This window comes from Odocoileus virginianus, chromosome 1 (genome assembly GCF_023699985.2).
Source record: "Odocoileus virginianus isolate 20LAN1187 ecotype Illinois chromosome 1, Ovbor_1.2, whole genome shotgun sequence".
NCBI lineage: Eukaryota > Metazoa > Chordata > Mammalia > Artiodactyla > Cervidae > Odocoileus > Odocoileus virginianus.
Window position 1 is genome coordinate 52,007,364 of NC_069674.1, and position 20,946 is coordinate 52,028,309.

Here is a 20,946-nt window from a genome sequence, read left to right on the forward strand (position 1 = left end):
GTGTGATCAAAGTCAGGAAGTTGACATGGACACAGTACAGCTACCTAAACTACAACCTAACTCAGATTTCACGAGTTGTTATGCTAAGTGTTTTTATATACACTTTTCTTATTTCATCCTCCCATCATCACTGTTTCCATTTTGCAGAAAGAAAACTGAGGCCAAGAGAAGTCGAGTAACTTTCCCAAGGTGGTAAGTGACAGAATTGGGATAGAAACTCAGTTTTGCCTGATGCTAAGTCCCAGTTCTAAAACATCTTCCTCTACCAGGTCCCCGTACCAGGTTCACAGCCACCATGGTTCACTTGCCAGAGACAGCGCTCTGGAAAGACTGCAGGGGGATGCTGGTGACAAGCTCACCGAAGAGGCCTATGGATAGCAAGTATATGAACTTGCAGCCAGGAGAGCAGTGAGTCTTAAGCTTTCCAGTTCTCCAGCCCAGCAGCTAAAGCTGCATTTTCAGGCTGAGCTATGTACTACAGGAGGCAGGGATAGGCAGGGAATGAAGCCCAACCAAGCCAGTTGGTAATGCAGCAAGAGTCAACCCCAGGCATGGGGAAACTGCAGGAAATGAAGGGAGTAGGCTGATGCTGGCACTTTGCTGGGAAGTAGGCAAGAAGCAGGAGCCTAGCTGAAAGCAAATCCACACCAGCAATAAAACCAGAGAACCCAGACCCACTCCACACTAGACCAGGGAGGCAGTGTGGTCTAGTGGTTATATGTGGGTTCTGCAGCCAGAATGTATGGCTCTGAATCCCACCCAGACCTACCAACTGGTGGTATGACCTTCAGCAAGTTAACTTCTTTACATCTCAGTTTCTTTGTCTGTAAAACTAAAGCAATAAAAATTATAAAATTTCCCAGGGTTGTTAGGAAAATTGAATAGATAGCATGTAAAGCATGTAGAAAAGTGCTTGACACAAAAATCTTCGGTCAGGTTAGCTATTGTTATTACATACAATGGGACTAGACAAGAATTAAGAGGAAAATGATAAAAACTTAAGAGAGGGTGAGGGTGCCTCAAAGGTCCCCGGTGTCAGAGTGGCTTTTCAGCACTAAAGGACACACCTGAGGGACAGCCAGATAAAGTGAACCTCTTCACACAACACAGGGCCTACAGCTAACTGCACATTACCTACTGCTATAAAGCACTTGCTGATACCAGACATAGTAGTACTACTTGACAAGCACGGCCCCCTTGACTTCTCACATGTACCCCTTGAAGAAACAATTTAATTCCTTTAAACAGACGAGGAAGTTGATGCTCAGCTTAAATTACCTGTTCAATGTCACAGAGCAGATTAGGAATGGAACTGGGATTAAAATCGGAGCTCAGGCATTCCCACTATACCCATCAGTGATAAGATGCAGTAATTCTTCAGACCAGGGGGTTTGGAATAGACATCAGATGCTAGGCTATAAAAGCTGAAAGCAAGGAGCAGCACAACATGGCAGAAAGAGAGGGAGAGAAAAGACTTGGAGACTAGTTAGAAGTCCAGACAATATATTCAAACTCCTTTCTGTGGCTAAGTAATGCCTCCCCCAACACACTACATGTCACTGTCAGCTCAGTTCAGACGATCTGTCATGTCTGATTCTTTGCAACCCCGTGGACTGCACACCAGCCTTCCCTGTCCATCACCAACTCCCAGAGCTTGCTCAAACTCATGTCCATCGAGTCAGTGATGCCATCCAACCATCTCATCCTCTGTCATCCCTTTCTCCTCCTGCCTTCAATCTTTCTCAGGATCAAGGTCTTTTCCAATGAGTCAGTTCTTCACATCAGGTGGCCAAAGTACTGGAGCTTCAGCTTCAGCATCAGTCCTTCCTAGGAATATTCAGGACTGATTTTCTTTAGGATGGACTGGTTGGATCTCCTTGCAGTCCAAGGGACTCTCAAGAGTCTTCTCCAACACCGCAGTTTAAAAGCATCAATTCTTTGGCACTCAGCTTTCTTTATGGTCCAACTGTCACATCCATACATGACTACTGGAAAAACCACAGATTTGACTAGACAGATCTTTGTTGGCAAAGTAATGTCTCTGCTTTTTAACATGCTGTCTAGGTTGGTCACAGCTTTTCTTCCAAGGAGCAAGCATCTTTTAATTTCATGGCTGCAGTCACAATCTGCAGTGATTTTGGAGCCCAAAAAAATAAAGTCTCTCAGTGTTTCCATTGTTTCCCCATCTATGTGCCATGAAGTGAAAAACCTGGCTTAAAACTCAACATTCAAAAAACTAAGATCATGGCATCTGGTCCTCTCATTTCATGGCAAATAGATGGGTAAACAATGTCACTCTTACCATGCTGCAATTTCTTAAAATTCCAGTGGCACCAACAGATTCAGGTCAAAATACAGCCTTCCATCAAATGAAAGGACCCCATGGAGTCCCTACTGGCAGGACAGGGGATTAGAGCTTGGATTTGCTGATACACTTCTTTACATTCCAAGTCAAACTTATTTCTGCCTCTTAGGGTTGATGCATTTTAGACTAAAGGACTGCCCATACCAACCCCTTTGTGTCCTTCCTGTCCCTGGGCTCCAGGTAGGATGAAGATATAATGGCTATACAACATTGGATAAAAGAAAAATCCAGAGTCCGTATTGATACTACAATACAGAAAAGGAGCAAGAGAAGGAGGAAGGGGAAAACTTATTTATCATCAAATGCCATTTAATAAATAGAGAGAGAATAATAAAGCCAGAAATTAGAGTTGCCCCTTCTTGCTGCAATGAGAGAAAGCCCTCACACAGCAACGAAGACCCAGAGCAACCAAGAGTTAATTAATTAATTAACAAAATAAAGAGATCGTCTACATCATCTCAAAGTTATCTCCTCACAGATAACTTATTACCTACAAAGGGCAGACTGTGGACATGTTGGGGCAAACAACCTTAATGAAATAATCCAAGTTAACATCACCAGTAGTGGGACAATCAACAATGCTCTTCCTATTGCTGCACCAAGGACACAGTGTCCACATCACTTATATGGTAGTCCTGTCACCACGGATAACCTGAACACATCACAAGGCACTGATCAGACAACTCCAAATGGAGGAACGTTCTGCAGTGCAAAAAACATGAGCCATTTGCTTCAAGATGTTAATGCCATGAAAGACAACTAAAAAACTGCTTCAAATTAAATGAAACTAAAGAGTCATGACAATCAACCTAATATGTGCTTCAGGAAAGTGTTCTAGATGAGAAAAATGATTGCCATAAAAGACATTATTGGAACATTTGGTGAAATCTGAATGTAAGCGGTATACCAGAAAATAGTAATATATCGAAGTTAAGCTTCCTGAATTTGGTAATGACACTGTGTGAGTAAATGGTCTCATTCTTAAGTAATACAAGCTGAAGCTGAAAGGCCACAATGCCTACATGTTAGGGTTAAAAGATTCAGAAAAAACAAAGGTAAATAGATGCTAGACTTATTAGATAGCAAGCAAGCAAGTGACTCTAGGTGGGAAATAGACAGTTGTTCATTTTCCTATTTTTACAACTTCTCTGAAGGTTTAAAAATTGTCAAAAATCATTTTTGAAAAACAATATATTTAATAGGTACCTACCAGTTGGTTTAGAGCTAGACACAAAAGCCCAATTCAGTGCTACCCATGGAAACCTAATGACAAAGGAAACTCAACCCTGACGTGGTCAGACATGGTCAAAGATAATAATTAGCAGAACAGTGAAGAAACACAAAATTTAATAAATGTAATTCAGCCCCCTCCATATATCCCTTTGCTAATTCTCAATCTGGATCATTTTCAAACAATGAAACTGATGGACAGATCAAGGTTTTGGATCCATAATCCAACTTTGCTACTTGATTCATATCTTCCTGTTTCTGACTTTGCAGAGTGTGCACAAGTTACACTCTGGGACAGTTTTCACTGCGCCTGCCTCCAAACACTTGACCCCATCACCTGAGCTTTCATGTCTGCAGCTCTTGTTCAAATAACCATCGTGCCCCAACCAAGCTGGCCTCTGGAGTCTAGAGGTAATTTATCTTGGCAAATTCACCTCTAGCTGTACTTAATAGCAATCAATAAATGGAAACAGCTAGACTACAGTTTTGGGGGTGTCTAATCAATAACCATTAGCCACTACTGCATTTAGAAGTAATAGAAAAAACGAGTCCCTGTTCATATCCATGAGGGAAAACATATTTTCAGAAGCTTCTTCCCCAGGTTTTCCATGCCCTTCCTCCATAGGTGTTTAAACCCCTGCTGTTTTCCAGCTCCATTATTCCGCCTCTGCTGCAGGTCAGGAAATGTTAGTTTTGATGTGCTGTGTAAAGAGGATCAAGGCGTGAAAATATAAATCCTAACACTGTAATTTAATCAGAAAAAAATATGCTGTTTTCTTTCTGCTTCCCCAAAGATCTCTAAAGCCTCCAAAGATCTCTGCCTGGGATAAAACTGAACCTTCTTCTGATGGTAAAAAATGCCCTGCCATATTTGGCCTCAGCTTTACCTTTCCAATACCTCACCCTTTCACATGCTTTAGACACAAATCCTATAGTTTCATCAACACATGTCATGTCTTCCTCTCTCCTGACCCTGGCTAACACCATTCCTTTCGCTTCCAATTTATGTCCATCATGATCCAGGTTGGCCTGTTTCATGGTTACACCAAGTGCCATTCAACACAGCCACTGATCCCTGTGAGGTCCAGGGGGTGGGGCTATGTACTGGTTCAGTTCACCTCGTGTGGTTCTAGCATCAGGCATGGGATATGACTGCAGAACATGCACTAAACACTTGAATGGGAAGACAGCATCAGTTATGAGAAAGATTCAACGAGAAGGAAACCTTCCTTTCCTGCTAGCAAGGGCAGAAATCCTGCCCTAAGGCTGAAAATGGGAACAAAAATTTCTACGGAATAAAACACAAGGTCACATTATTGTGAAGTTTATAATGTAAGTCAAGGTCCCCCACTGCCGAAGACAGGGACCAATCACCAATCAAGGGATATCCAGATGTGCCTGAAGTAATTCAAGGCACAGTTTCAAAGGGTTTTGCTTTGTTTTTATTTAGGGAACTTTAAAATTTTACCACAGAAAAATTAGGTAAAGTCACTCATCATTGAAAGTTTGTAAGGCATAACATATGGTGCTTTTGAGGTAGTTCCCAGGGTAGGGGCCCATATCAGTTAGGTCAATCTGTCTCTTTACCTCATCCGCCATCAAGACCTAGCCCAAGGCCTGGTCCCAGGGAGGAGAGGGTTATAACATAAGAGATGCAGGGAGCCAGAGGCCCAGTTTTTCACACTTGGGAGATTATAGGGAGATGGGAAACCAAGGCAGACAAGGCAGGGGTGAGATTTCATCTTCTCTTTCTAGAGGGACATCCACCCATAAAGCAGAAGGTCCACATTTGTGACCAGTAGAGTCAGGTAGAGGAAGACTGGGTTTTTGTTTCCCAAATTGTCTCTTGGGTTCTGTGTGGTTTGGATAGGCCCCAGAGGTCCCCACAAGCTCCTGAGGCCAAACCTCAGAAGTTACCTGAAATCATAACTGGGAAGTTAGCTCATGAGGTTGACCTGGGGCCCAAGTAGCCAAGGACTAAACGCCAGACCATCTGACCCAGAAGCACCTGAGAATCATGCCCAGACCTCAGTTGGATACAAAGCGCTATAAAGAGAGAGACGGAAGGCCTTCCTTCACTTAGACAGAACTTCAGAGACTCCTTGTACACTTCAGGCCTCTGTGTGACATATGACAGATGTTCCTGTTGCTCACGGGGAAGCACGGGAGGCTGGCCCAGACTGCACACTGGCAGAGCGATGGAGACGCAGGCTCCAGGAGGATCCCAGTCCCTCCCCCACCAAACAGCTCTGAAGACACCTTTCCCCACCACTCCTCTCAGTGGGGTTATCCTCAGATGACTGACTTACACTTTGCTAAATGTGCTGCCAAAGGTTATTCTGATTTAGGCATATACTGAGGGGTTGAGAACACCCACGTGAGCACCATTTGTGTTGATGAAAACCTGGCGTCCCCAATAGCCTGATGAGAAAGTGTCTGGCTTGAAAAAGGATGTGCCCTCAAGTGGAAGTTAGCCCTGGAGACTGGTCCACTGGCTGGCAAACCATCTACACAATGTCCAACATTCTTCAGCATCTCCCTGCACAAATGAAACAATTATATTTGGGGTATAATTTTAAATGCTCCCTTCTTGGGCTGTAGTTTCTTTAGTTAATCTCAATGTTTTAACAAAGTCCCTAATGAGCAATAAAAGTACAAAACACTAGAAAAAAAATTGTCGCCTGCCCCACGTTCATCTCACTACTTAAGCCCATGGGGAAGATGCAGCATCAAATATAAAATATAAAATCAAGTAGAGAAACTGGCTCAGGACTTCTAGGCCAGTAACCTGGAAGCTGTGCCCACAACACAGAGCGAGCAGTGGTGGGCTAGTTGAGGATCACAGCATAGTGGGAGACTGCGTCAGCCAGGGCCCTCGAAGAAGCAAGTGCCAAGGAAGGATTAGATATGCAAAGAATTTATCAGGGGGAAACATCTGAAAGAGAAAATGGGCAAGGAGCCAGGGAGGTAGGGAAAGGTGAGATACAGATCTGACTCCCAGTGAAGGAGGAAGGCTGGGTGGCAGCCTCTTAGATCACAGTGCAATTCTAAAGAAAGTTCACGGAGGTCATTGAGGAGCTCTCAAGCAGATGTCCTTGTCAGAGGAGACCCATGTCTCCCAGGAATGGTCACCCTGAGGACCCCTGGCACTCTCAGTCATTGGCTGAAAGCGCCCTTAAGAATTACAGACAGAGCCATCACAGGGACAAATGCCCTCATGCAGAAGCCAGGGCCACTGGTGAAGCACGTTGCCTTGTGCATTCGTAAGGCCACAGAGACAAACTCCTTCTTTCCCAAATACCAATGCAAGGACTAGGGAGAATGCAGATGGAAGTGTCTACATAATATATGCTTTGTCAATTTCCAACACTGAAAAAATTGTGTATAAAAACTTGCTTATAAAGAAAAGCCTAAATATCAATATTTCCCTTGTGGGAAGGCAAAGTTGCAACAGAAACTCTACTGAGTTTTAAAAAAAAAAAATCAGAATTCATTCTTTCATTTTTCCCCTTTACAGACTGAGCAAGAGTCTACTGCTTAGGATTAGTGAAGACTAGAGAAGAAAAATGTCAACTCCCAGGAGGGAGCACAAGTCACAGAAGTTGGGGTCCCCGAAGTTCCCAGTGGGTGACCAACATATGGTGATAGAGAAAGACATGTGAGCAGACTTCCTATGAGCTAATTGGGAATTTTAACCCATGACTCATCCCAGGGTGGGGTCCAAAGCTACAGGGGATGCTACCCCATGCCACATTGTATCACCAACCAGATTGCACATTTCCTGAAAGTAATCAAGTCAGAAACTGGCTTCTTGGCCACAGGCCCTGGTGGAAAAATGACTGCCAAAAGCCGGAATGAGGATGAGTTCAAAAATGTAATTCTGCAATGAAAACGTAATCCATTAAATGGGATCTGACAAGGCCTTAATCTCATCTGTGGCCAAGGGTGTTGGCTCAATGTAATTCTGCTCTCTGGAACATATTCTCAATAAGCTATGTATAGTATCAGCAACACTTTTGCCAGAACCCAAATAAGTCCATTCAATGTGGGAAGAGAAGCTCATCAAGCCCCCAGTGATTCTCCAGGGAGTGAACATGCTCTTCTTCCAAATGCAAAATTCCCCAAACCCGGCAACTCTGACTATGTTGAGTCACATAATTCAAGGTAAGCACTAATAACTGAGATGGCCAATGCACTGGTTGACTTCAGAATTTCCACTACTGCCCACAAAGGCAAGACCAGTGGCTAGTCTTGCTCACAAAGTACCTATTAGGCCCATATTCCCAGCCTGGGGCTCACTGCACAGTCCAGTCACAGAAGAAGGGGTCAAGGTGTGGAGGATCAATCCACTCCTAAAGAGGGTTTTGAAAACTGGGAGAGAGAAGGAATTAGGGTCTGTCTTATTCATCATTCACTTAATCCTATCTATAGGGCCCAACACCATTATGTTGTTATTTCACTGTTTCCATTTGTAAAATAAGGCAACTGAGAATCAAAACCATAACTCAAATCACATAGTTTAGAAGACAGTGTGCAAATTCATGCCTGTGGTATTCCAAAGTCCATGCCTCACTCCTTGGACCATCACATTACTTGGGAGCTTGATAGATTCACAGGCTACAACCCAGATCTAATGAATGTGGATCTGCATTTAATAAGATTCCTCAAGGAATTTGTTGGACACAAAGTTTGTCTTAAAGGGCTCCTACCCAAGAAGAATAAGTGGATTAAAAATATAAATTTGGACTAGAAAAAGGATTTAGTGCAATAGAACAGGGTCAGTCTCATAGGATAAGCCTCACTACATATCCAAATTGCATATCCAAAGTAGTAGAGCCAATCATGCCATCTTTATTTCATGAACAGCAAACCCAGAAGCAGGAAAGTCAACGTGATGTGGTGATAGTAAAACACATTGGAGAGGGTAAGGCTTTGGAACCAGGCAGACTGGATTGAAATTTCCAGCTCTGCCTCCTACTGGATGACTCTGGGTAAGTTAATTGATCTCTCTAAGACTCAGTTTCATGACCTGTACAACTTCAATAGCAAAACTCACCATGTCTTTATTTGAGAAGATTAAATGAGCAGACAAATGTACGGTTCCTAGACACAGTCGATGCTCAATAAACATTGGTTTCCTTGACTTTCAGTACAATCTGGGCCGGGTCCCACTTTTGCAAATATGCACACTAGAAGCTGGGGAGAAAAAGGATGCTCAGCAGCCAGCTCTATCCTGTTCTCTTGGGTCCTCTGGTAGTAATTCCTGAGGTTCCTGTCACTAATCAGACTGGCTGGACCAGTCTGTCTTCCTTAAGCTCCAGTTTCAGCATATTCTCTCATCTCTTTTAAGAAAACCCTGAGGAGAGCAAGGTTCAAAGGCACAAGGGGTGAGGAACAAGGAAGACAGGCATCTGGGGTACAGTTCCCAGGAGTGTCTACTTCCCAAACAATGCCGTCTTTTTATTTAGTTATGGTTCCCGCTTTCTTCTTCTCATAAGTCTCGGTCTTAAAAGCAGACTTTTTCACGCCAGAGGCTTCATGAGCTTTCAGAGCCCACAGTGTCTGCACCTGGAGCCACAAAACCCAAGTCTGATAATAATTCACACTGTGTGTATCACTCAAAGGCGTGGAGGAGCAGGAGACGGCTGCCAACCACTGCCTGCAGGTGTGGCCTCAGCCGCTGCCTGGGGAGGATGCCCCCACCTACCACGTACACTCGTTACAGAGGCTGATGGCAGAGGTGCCCGTGGGACAGAGCATCTCCTGTGGAAGGAAGTAGCTGAGTGTCAGGGGCCCAGTGAGGGTCCCTTGGTCTGATTCCCCCAGGAACAACTCCAGCACTGATAAACAGACATTTCCTTGCCCAGGCAGAAAAAAAAATGACCGTATTTTGTGGCCCCAAATTTCCAAATGCCCTCCATGTGTGAAGAAGGAGAAAGAGAAGAGAGTAAGCAAAGTTACCCCTTAGCCCGTGTTGCTCGGTGATAACACTCCTGCAGGGAAGCTATGAGGACAGATGATGCCAGCTCATGAGAACCACACGCTCCTCCACAGTAAACACACCTCTGCAGAACTGGGCAGGATGTTCACAGTCACATGCCTGGATCCCTTAACTGGGTGTGCGGTTGTGTCTAAGTGTGTCCAAAGCACACAGGCACACATACACACAAGGCATGGTGATTGAGAGGCTCTGAATTTCAGAGTCAGAAAAAAGAACCCAACACCTCAATCTCAGCAAAGGAATGACTATACTTAAGTTATCTTAGGGTTGAGAGTACCGATCATGGACACACCCCTGAAGTTTAGGAGTATAACACACCAGTCTTCCTAGATTTCCCAGATTCACTAACATTGGAGTCAGCAATTCTCACGTTTTTTCACTCCTGGAGTAAATGGTGAGGTGGGGGAACACACAGGGATATATTCCTATCAGCATTATTTACAATCTAGCTATAACTCACTCCTTCTCTGAAATCCAAAGGCGTACAGAAAGCAAGCAGCATTATTACAAGGGCAACCTTGATCCTGCTCAAATTTATTTCTCAATAAGCAAGCTGTTCCCACCTTTGGCTTATAATAATTTAGCTACAACAAATCTCACAACTGACGTGACTACCACAGTTAAGGACCACTACATTAGAGAATATTTACCTTCTAACATGGCTGTTGGAATCAACTATCTTCCTTGAAAGAAAGGATGGCTTCAGGATAGCACAGAGTTGTATTAAGGAGACCAATAAATGAATAACAAATGCCAATACCTTTCTGGCTCCCACTGCTGAACAACTGACATGTTTACACCTGCTGTGTAAATGTGCCTACCACACCAAAGCACTACAAGGAACCAGAAGTAAATCTTGATCTTAACAAACTTAGAACTTAATATCTTTCTGGAACTGAGACCTTGGCACATAATATAACTAGTGGATCAAAAGACGTTCATGGCCATCAGTACAGTTTCTCTATTAAAGAGACGGGAGGGGATGCAAAGAGAAGGGATGATGGTAATGGAGTTGGGTTAACAAACAAGATGTTCTCTTCATGAGAGCAACTCTTCAGCTATTCATTGAAGAAGACCATGAACCTGGCTTGGGGTGGAAGGCATAGCTACTAGAAGACAGTATACGAAGGGGCTGACTCCACCAGAGATGCTTGGAGATGGGAACACACAGACTACAAGACCATTCACCCTCCCCTCTTCCCCAACAGTCACTTGCAGAGAATTGCAGGTTCATTCTCTCTACTTGAGTGGGTTTTATTTTATTTAAAACTCACAATGCAGTAACCAAACCCTTATGAGGAATAAGAAAAGCGTTTGCCTTGCAATTCTAGTCCCGCCACTGCATCAGTCACGTTATATAAAGAAGTCCAACCCCCTATTCATCACTCCTTTTCAGAACTCATCCATAATTCAATCCACACTAAGAACCTTCGCACAATGAAATGGCTTTTACTGGATGATTACATACATCACCTGCATGCAAAGGAGAGCACAGTTTTCAAATATATTTCCTGGACTCCAAATCTTGTCTGATTTGTCTATGAGGGAAGAAAAGGGAAGTTCATGCATTCTACTAGCCATGTGGAGGGTATGAAAGTCTTACACAATGCAAAGAAAAATGAAAGCAGTAAAATTAGGATAACAAGGGAAGGGGGGAAGGAAGGCAGGCTGGCAAAATCATTAAATCTTCATTTCTGATAGCAGTATGACTATGTATTTCAGAAGTGAGTTGAAAAGACCCACTGAGGAAAAAAAATCACTTCTATACTACATCCATGCTCAGACTGATTTTTATTTAATACAGGTGAGACAGTAAAGAGAGCCATTGTGACAAAAGTGGAATACAATATGACAGAAAAACACAAGAGGCTTAAGAGAAGAGGCCAAACTAAATGATGAATAAGAACAGTCAGCAGCCACCTGGGAAACCACACAGAAGATCCCCACTTCACTTCAGGAGCCCGCAGCCCTCACATTGCTCACAATCAGAAACCTTCCCCCAGCAAGGGACGCTAAAGGCACCCAGCTGAATTCATTCCCACCATGCGCTTTTTCTCTGTGTGCTTATCTCCATGCTTCAACCTCCTTTGAAGCAAAAGACTCATTAATCCCATTCAAATTGCCAATATCAGTAAATTCTCTGCCTCAGCATTTAAATGCCAATACCAATTAAGTACCAACAGCAACTTAACTACTGATACAGTCCTCACTACATTCAGGAAATCCAGCCACAAGTCCAGTGAGCACTAATTCCAACACCACCTCATCAGTTCTAAGTAAGTGCAAAGAAAGGAGGTAATTTTCTGGCCATGCTGACGATGCATCCAACTGGACTGAAATCACTCCACATGCAAACAAGAAGGAGCAAACTGAGTTGCAATCCACCAAACCTGAAGGACGTTTTCACCAAGGCTTCTGGGCTATCGAGCGGAGGCAGTTCATCAGCAAGGATTTCCTCGGGTGGCCGGGGGTCATGGACAATCGACGGCCGTGGCTTCTCCTTGACATTCCCTGTGAGCCCGTCAATGAGGGAGTTCCAGAGACAGTTCTGCGACTTGGACCCTGAAGCACGAGGGGAAAAAAAGGGGTGCAGGTGAGTTACCAACCAACTCCCTGTCTTGCCTTGCCCAACTCAGGATCTTCAAAAGCAGAGCAGGAACAGACATATTTTTCATGATCTCCACCAACATCGGGGCTCCAAAAGATTTTAGTCAGGCAACTTATGGAGTAACCAGGATTTTTCAAATTTATATACAAAAATAGGTTCATCCTCTTGAGTATCTTAATGCACAGCTAAGTATTACGAATACATATTCTATTACATTTCAGTGGTAATCAACTCAACTCCTGAGAGTTGTCAGTATTCACTGATATGTTTATTCAGCAATTGCAAGTATACAAGGACTACCATTTTAGAGAACAGTAGGATGTTCAAACATCTTCTCAGGTGGCACTACTGGTAAAGAACCGCCGGCCAATGCAGGAGACGTAACAGACGCAGGTTCAGTCCCTGGGTCGGGAAGATCCTCTGGAGAGGAGCATGGCAACCCACTCCAGTATTTTTGCCTGGAGAATCCTATGGACAGAGGAGCCTACAGTCCATGGGGTCACAAAGAGTTGAACACAACTGAAGCAACTTAGCATGCATGCCTGCAGGATGTTCAGACACAAGTCTCCCCACGAATTTATCTTGCCTAAAACCCAAGTTTCAAGACTCTATTCTATAGAGACACCCACCCCAAAGAGAACCAGAACCCACTATAGGCAGGTTCATTCCTCTGAAAGCTCAAGCAAGACTCAAGGAAAACTACACTGAATGTTAATCAATATCCTACCCTAGAAACACTCCAAACATATGAGATGAACATTAAAGGCAGACATGAAGTAGGTACAGTGCCACAAATTAGGGTCTGATCAGCCGGGTAGTCAAGGTCAACATCAACAATGATAAGTTATACCAATATCAGGTACCCTTGATATGATGGGATGAAAATGGCACTTTACCCCCATAGTCTTTCTCCCCACAATATAGAACCCCATGTATCAAGTGTGTTTCTAGCTTATGTAGACTGTTCTGTAAAACACCTGTGTTACACACATATCCCAGACATGCTCTGTTCTGGAAAACCAGATCACATCCCTGAGTCACCCTGCCTTGGACTCCTCCCTCCCTCATCTCCCCCCACCCCAATTCTCCAAAAAGAGTCCCCTTCCCAGGGGCATGCTTTTCAGATACAAACCAACCAAACCAGAGTCCACAGCCCGACACTTCCCTTACCAAGCTTCCATGACCTGAGCTACTATCCACCTGCCCTGATGACGCTAGACAGGTACCAGACAGCTAGGGACAGTCCCTACGCCCCAGAGCCCACTGAAATTATTCAGACTAGCCAATCCTAAGCCTGCTTACCCGGCAGAACCATTCCTTACTGCAGAAACTACATAAAGACCCTTGCCTAGCGTTCCTTCCTCCCTCTGCCTCATGCCAACCCCAGTGCTTCCAGCGTGGCCTCTGTGATATAACATGTACTCCCCCTCGGGGGATCTGTGAAGACTAACAAATTATCTTTTCAATGGCAGTCATCCTCTGGCCTTGCCATACCTAAATAATCATAAAAGCTATTAAAACAATCTAGTTATAGGGAAAACATCAGACAAATCTCAACTGAGAGACATTCAGCAAAACATCTGACCAGTATTCCTCAAAACTAGCAAGGTTATCAAAATACAAGGAAAGTCTGAAAAACTGTAACAACCTAGAAGAACCTAAGAAGATTAGGTTCTAAATAACTAAATGTGGTATCCTGACCAGCTCCTGGAACTCAGAAAGGATATTAGGAAAAACTAAGGAAATTTCAATCAAGCATGTACATTAGTTAATAATAATGTATTATCAATTTTGGTTCATTAATTGTGACAAACATACCATACTCATATAAGAGCTTAATAATAGGGGAAACTGAAAGGGGGTATATGGGAACTCTTTGTACCATCTTTGCAAATTCTCTATAAATCTAAAAATACTCTAAAATTAAAATTAATAAGAATACAAATAAATATTTAAAATAAGTAATAAAAATGATTATTAGTTTAAAAGTCTATGAGCAAGTAATTTTTTGAGACTGAGGGCATGACTATTATCATTACCCAGTTACCACTGGTCAGTGGTTACGCTCCCCTCAGAGGAAAGAAAACCTTTATCTTTGCTCAGATATAATGTCAGGTCTCCAAGTCATGAGCCCACGGAACTGTGTCGATGCAGAGGGGGTTGGCTTTTCCTACCCCATCCATGCAGAAGAAGGATATTTTTGTAATTCATGCAAAGATTCATTATGGGGCATGAGGAGGTGTGCATGGATGAATAAGGAGCAGTTTCAGGTAAAGTAAAATGCATGTGATGGGTGGGGTAGAGAACAGGTCCATATGCTCACAGGAATGTCTCCCTGACCAGCCATCCACAGCCCACAACATAAGAAATCACCACAGTTTACTGGGCCTGAAGGCTGCAGTTAAGATCAAAAGAACCTCAGACACAGAAGGGAGCATCTCACAAGGATTCCTGAACCTTCACCAAGGGCACACATGAATCCAAAAACAATCTTTTTTTTAACTTTAAAAAAAAATTTATTAATTTTTGGCTGTGCTGGGTCTTCACTGCTGGCCTTTTTTCTAGCTGCGGTGAGTGCAGGGCTACCCTCTACTTGTGGTGTGCAGGCTTCTCACTGCGCACATGGGCTCGGGAGCTGCAGCTCCCAGGCTCTAGAACACAGGCTAAACAGTTGTGGCCCATGGGCTTAGCTGCTCCATGGTATCTGGGATCTTCCTGGACCTGGGATAGAACCCATGAATCCTGAATTGGTAGGTAGACTCTTAATCACTGAGCCACCAGAGAAGTCCTGAAAACAACCCTTTTAATGACCATGGTCACAGCTGGCCTCTTGGGGGGTGTCCCACAACCAAACTGCTTCTGCATCAATCAGGAGAAAAGTAAAGCACATGAAAGGCAGAAAACAGAGCCCTCAAACTCCTGAAATGCATGACAGCCTTTCCCAAAAGCTGCTTAGAAGTCCTCAACACATATCTTGAGACGATCTGGACCTATTAATGAAGGTCTGGTCCTATGTTAACTAAGTTCTGGTTCTAGGAGGGAGATAATAGCAGAAGCCTGTTTTCTTAAATTTGACCTAAGCGAAGCCTTACAATAAACTCCCTCCCCATGTCCCTTCCTTCTTTCATTTACTCATTCAGTATGTGTGTGCGTGCTCAGTGGCTTAGTCGTGGTCTGACTCTTTGTGACCCCATGGACTGTAGCCCGCCAGGCTCCTATGTCCTGGAATTTTCCAGGCAAGAATACTGGAGTGGGTTGCCACTTCCTCCTCCAGGGGATCATCTCAGCCCAGAAAGCAAATCCATATCTCCTGCGTCTCCTGCATTGGCAGGCAGATTCTTTACCACTGCACCACATGGGAAGCCCATTCATTCAACAGACACATTTTGATTTTCCTCAATATGCCAGGTTCCATTCTGGGCTCTAGAAATAGAAAAATGAATGAGACTGGTTCCCTTGGGATGAATCGGCCCATATGCAATTACAATAAATAGGCAGATTCCTAGATGTGAGATGTATGAAAACCTACTTATTACATTCTTATGTTTTCGGTTGTTTGCAGACAAATGCTTTCCTAAATTATGTTATAGGTATGCTCATCACATTAACATAAAGGTGTTCCCCATATCCAAAAAATACCACCTATAAAGTACAAGGAATTGGTATTTTAATAAATCTTCCAGTCATCTTGTGAAAGACATAACTACATGGCATAGTTTCCTCATGCTAAAATTATTAATTCTTAAGTGCATAGTTATAACACACTAAAATTTTATAATTTATTTTGGCATTTCCTCATTTTTTAGTATGCTGGGAAACTTAAATGGAAGTGGCCTGTTTCTCTTGACCTTTGAGAGTTCAGAGAACAATTACTCTCTTGGGATAGTCTTTGATTTCTTTTTTGTTTTGTTTTGGTTTTTAACTTAAAAAGGCAGAAAAGATAGTTTCTGCTAAAAAAAAAAAAAGAAAAGAAAAAAATGTTGGGATCCAGCAATTCAGAGGTCGTTCTAGTCGGGAAGTATGCGAGAGTCTAGAATTGGATGGTCAGCCAAAACACAAACTGGCCATGAGAAAATGAGGGATCTGGAAAAGCTTAGTGATAATGAAGGAGAATTGGGTGAATTTAAGATGTAGAATCAGTAGGATTTGGTAACTAATTGGGTGTAGAGGATGAAGAAGAGGGAAGTAGCAAGACGAACTGAGGTTTCTGTTTAAGCAGCAAGGTAGACTATGATGCCATTAGAAAATGCTGAAGGTGGAGCAGTTCATGGGCCTAGAGTTGAATCATGTTCTGCAAAGTTGCATTTCAAGATAGAAAATATAAGCAAAGATCTCCTCCATATTCATGAGGAGGAAGCACACAGATGATGACTATGTGATTCAAATGAGAATACTCTTATTTCAGCAAATACTTCTTCTATCGTGACTGAGATAAGAAAATTTTTCACAGCACGATAACATAGGGGAAAAAATTACCCTTCTCACTGAACCCAAACAATAATTTAAAAAACTAAAATAATAATAAATATTTTAGAGAAGGGCAATATCAAAGCCCCAGCCCTGTCCTGGAGTGTTCCAGCCATTATCTGACTTGATAGAAGCTGTAATTTAAGTAGAACTTGGGCTCCATCCACAAGGATCTAATTATAACAGCTCATTAGTGTCTTATCATCTATAACCTGGCCCTACGGCACAAACCCAAGGGAGATCCAGGAAGCTGGCATAATGTAAAGCATTATGAGGAGAATTTTGCTGTTATCTGTTTTAATCTCTTTCTGAAGGTAAATTTTTGACAACAGTCTGCTTCAGGTGAACAGCGCAGCACAAAATTGGAAGGCTTCAAAACAGTGGCTATGCCTGGGGCATGACCCCACTGATAACATGCCAACCATCCACAGAGGGGGATATATTAATATTTTTGTGACCCCAATACTCCAGGAAAGTGTGGAGCACTCAGAGCTCTGTTGGATGCTTCAAGACATATGGAAACGTTTATTACACCACCCCTGCCCTCAAAAAACTCTTGAGAGGCAGAAAAATGCAAGGCAGCCTCTGACTGCTTCAGACTAGAGCCAGGCTTTGGGAAAATGAATTGGTTTTCCCCTACCCCTCCCCAATAAACATGGTCGAGAGAAATGGTTCAAGACTTTGAAATGGACAAAAAAGTTCAATGGGCATCCCGTCTACCTCCTTTTTGAACTCCATGAGAAGGGGAGAGAACTTCTCCTCTGATTCTCCACAAATGTGGGCAGAACCATCTCCAGGGACCCTGCAATGGTCTGCTCTGGCAAAATGAAAAATAAAAACTCCCCTGCTCTAATTTATTTTCAGTTGACTTTGAAAGCATGAAAAATCCTTCTGACTAAGTAGAAGCAAAAACATGTAAACAGAGTCACACAGGTCTCTCTCAATAATATCAAAAACCCCATGAGGGAAATCATAGAGAAACTAAGGCTTCAGGGTACCAAAAATACTGTGGCTCAGGTGCAGGAGACGAGCAGCTCCATTCAGCCCACCCCATCTCATCTGCTTCCGCTCACTCCACTCCCCTCCACTCCCCGTTCCAGCTTTCGTCTCTCCTTTGACTTGTTCCTGCCTCTTATCCAATGCCCATAACCTCCTCCTTTCCTGTTATACCCCCTCCACCCCTGCCATAAATCTTCTTTCTTCACAAAGCCAACTTTTTGTGTACCCTATGAACACTTCAGATCGATTATAAACCTTCCAGAATCACAAAGTCAGCATCCAGACCATTGAGCTTATCAGAAGAACAAGTGCTCAGATCCAGATGTAACCAACATTTGTTCAGTAATTGCTGTGTGCTGGGCATTGTCATGATGCCTTCACCAGCATTACTTCATTTAATCATCAAATCAACCCAAAAGGAGGTTAATACTGAAACATTACTGAACACTAAGACATTAAGACTCCAAAAGAGCAAATCACCTAGATCACAGAGAAGACACAAATTGCTTTGATCCAAAATTCTCATTCTCCTAATCCCGGGCTCAGAGTGATACACCACACTGTGTTTTACTTGTGAGTCAATAAATACACACATACTGTAGATCAAGCAAAACACTCTGCATTTTTTACTATGAAAAAGATACCCCCTTACATAAGAATAAAGATATTCGCATCTACTAGAGAGAACCTTCTGCATGTCTGCTTCCCTGGTGGCTCAGAGAGTAAAGGATCTGCCTGCAATGCAGGAGACACAGTTTTGATCCTTGGGTTGGGAAGATCCTCAAGTCGGGAAGATTCCCCTGGAGGAGGGCATGGCAACCCACTCCAGTATTCTTGCCTGGAGAATCCTCATGGACAGAGGAGCCTGGCGGGCTACAGTCCATGTGGTCACAGAGAGATGGATACAACTGAGTGATTTTCACCACTTCACTTTAAAGAAGGAGGTTCAGGCTGCAGGGAGACATGAATAATTCAAGATGAGTTTAACGGGTTAAGAAAAGACAAGAAGGCAAGAAAGTGAGAAGACTCTAAATCCGAAATAACTACAGATTCATTTCAAAGTGTGTCTAATGATGGCAGCTTGATAAACTGCTGGCAGGAGGAGCCCAAGGTGATGTGGTAATCCCATTTAAATTTGACAAGTGACTTATCAACTTGGTTCCTAATAAAAAAAAAAAAATACACAAGCAGTATGCTGGCAGAAGGCTGAGAAGTTAGAGTCCTATAAAAAGAGAGAGAGAGAGAGATTTAATTCTCCAGAAAGGTGGGGGGGAAAAAAACCTTGAAAACCTTCAACAATTCTCAAAATATCTGTGACATGGCATTCGTAGACATTCTTTCCTTTTGGGAGTATAAAGCTCCTAAAATTCCCAGGGAGTAGAAAAAGTGGGGCTTAGGTACAGAGGTCTGGAATGAACCTAATAAAGCCCAGATGAAGAGTTTTATGCTCACTAAAGTAAAATGCTACTAATGGTATGGAAGGCAAAGGATTAATAATGTTTTGAATATCTTTAAATCAGTTGCACAGGTACTGCTCTATTATTTTCAAAATACTAAGTCTTGGTTTTAGAAACATTTCACAAATTCTATCTTCTGTAATTTCAAAGAGATTGGGAAATTTAATTCCATTTTAGATATCATACACACTGAGATTGGGAGGACAGTAGCAAAATATAATAATACAACTTGATCTGTGATGACATATTCTAAATTCTCAAATATGTGAGGATTTATTTCTGAGTTACCATATTAAATTAACCTTTTTTAACAACCAAATCACATTATTTTACTTATTTTAACTTTATATGTATCTGATAGTGCAAGACCTCCTCCTTTATTTCGGCTTCTCAAGTTCAAAAGGAGACATGTCCATAGAATTTTCTGTTGTAGTTTTATTATATATTTTCTTTCATAAGCTAGTTGTCTGAAATAAAATATTTAACGGTAATGACTTTACCATCTATTGAGATGATCATGTGTTTTTTTGTCTCTCTCTTTCTCTCTACCTCTTTGTCTCCCTGTCATCTATTAATGTGTTAAATTAGTAGCAAAATGAGAGAAGAAAAAAAAAAAACTATTTTCCAGATGGAATCAAGTTTCCTCTAGGGAACTTTGTGGTGAAAATATCTTGATATGACGGAAGTTGGTTGGAGGAGGGAGAAACAACAGAAAAAGAGTTAGATTATTCTTCATTCAAAATGAACAGGATTTAGAGAAGGGCAAGAACAAAGGAGAAGGGGGAAAGGAGAGGAGAAAGAGAAGGCAGAGCAACACAGCTGCAAGTTGGAACCATATTTTGCAAAAATAAGTGAAGAACTTTCAAAGAACATAGAAGTTTGACATCCATGCTTATGTTAAATACTATATGGAACTGCAATGTAATGACCACTCTATAAGAGTAAATATCTCACACACAGGTTGCTTTGCGAAAGTGGTATTGGGGGAGAATTCAAAAACTGTGCCTTTTGTTGTCTAGAAAAGAATAAATCGACATCTGCAAGACAGAAAGTGTAGGAAAAAATTCAGCAGACTCAGGAAAAGATAGTCAGAGATAATAAGAAGAAACATAGAGAAACCCCTGAAAAATACACTGATTGAATTTGAGAGACTGAAACAGATGTGGGGTGAGGATTTGAGATAACCATGCTTTGGTCTTAAAAGTCATGTCTATATGACATCTGAAATATACTCTAAAATGTTTCTTAATACTGAAGCCACCTTGCATTACTCAAATAATGCATTCTACTTGGTCATATTGTATTGTTATTGTAGTATACTTAAGAGATTTGCATTACTAGAATTCTATTTAAGACTTTTTGCATATTATATACATAAAGGAAATTAGCCACTAATTCTTTCTCTTATGCAGTCATTATCATGGGAATAACCTATTCCCTGATATATGAATAAAATTGCCTATAAAACTCTTGGGATCCAAAGTATCTCTAGCAAAGTCATCATTTTACAAACTTTTGAATGTCTTCTGCACTGAGAATATCTATTTCTTCAGAAGTAAATATATCCCTTTAGAAACTGCCATTTTGTAGAAATATTCAGTTCAGTTAGCATAGATTCCTATGACATTTTGTATTTTAATCTTCACCTATACAATGATAATAAGAGGATAAGATGCTTGAATGGCATCATTGACTCAATGGACATGAGTTTGAGCAAGCTCTAGAAATTGGTGATGGACAGGGACGCCTGGCATGCTGCAGTGCATGGGGTTGCAAAGAGTCAGACACAACTGAGCAACTGAACTAACTGATATACTAA

General features: G+C 42.2%; 1 protein-coding gene across 9 annotated transcripts in view; it reads right to left on the bottom strand.

Moving 5' to 3' along the window:
- The window catches only part of PDE1C (phosphodiesterase 1C), a 585,243-nt gene that overhangs the window by 373,325 nt on the left and 190,972 nt on the right, over positions 1-20,946 (bottom strand). For all 9 annotated transcript variants that reach the window (XM_020908903.2, XM_070468251.1, XM_070468240.1 and 6 more), the window contains one exon: positions 11,987-12,158. In XM_020908903.2, the coding sequence (XP_020764562.1) occupies positions 11,987-12,158 (172 nt within the window). The remainder of the gene's footprint in view (positions 1-11,986; positions 12,159-20,946) is intronic.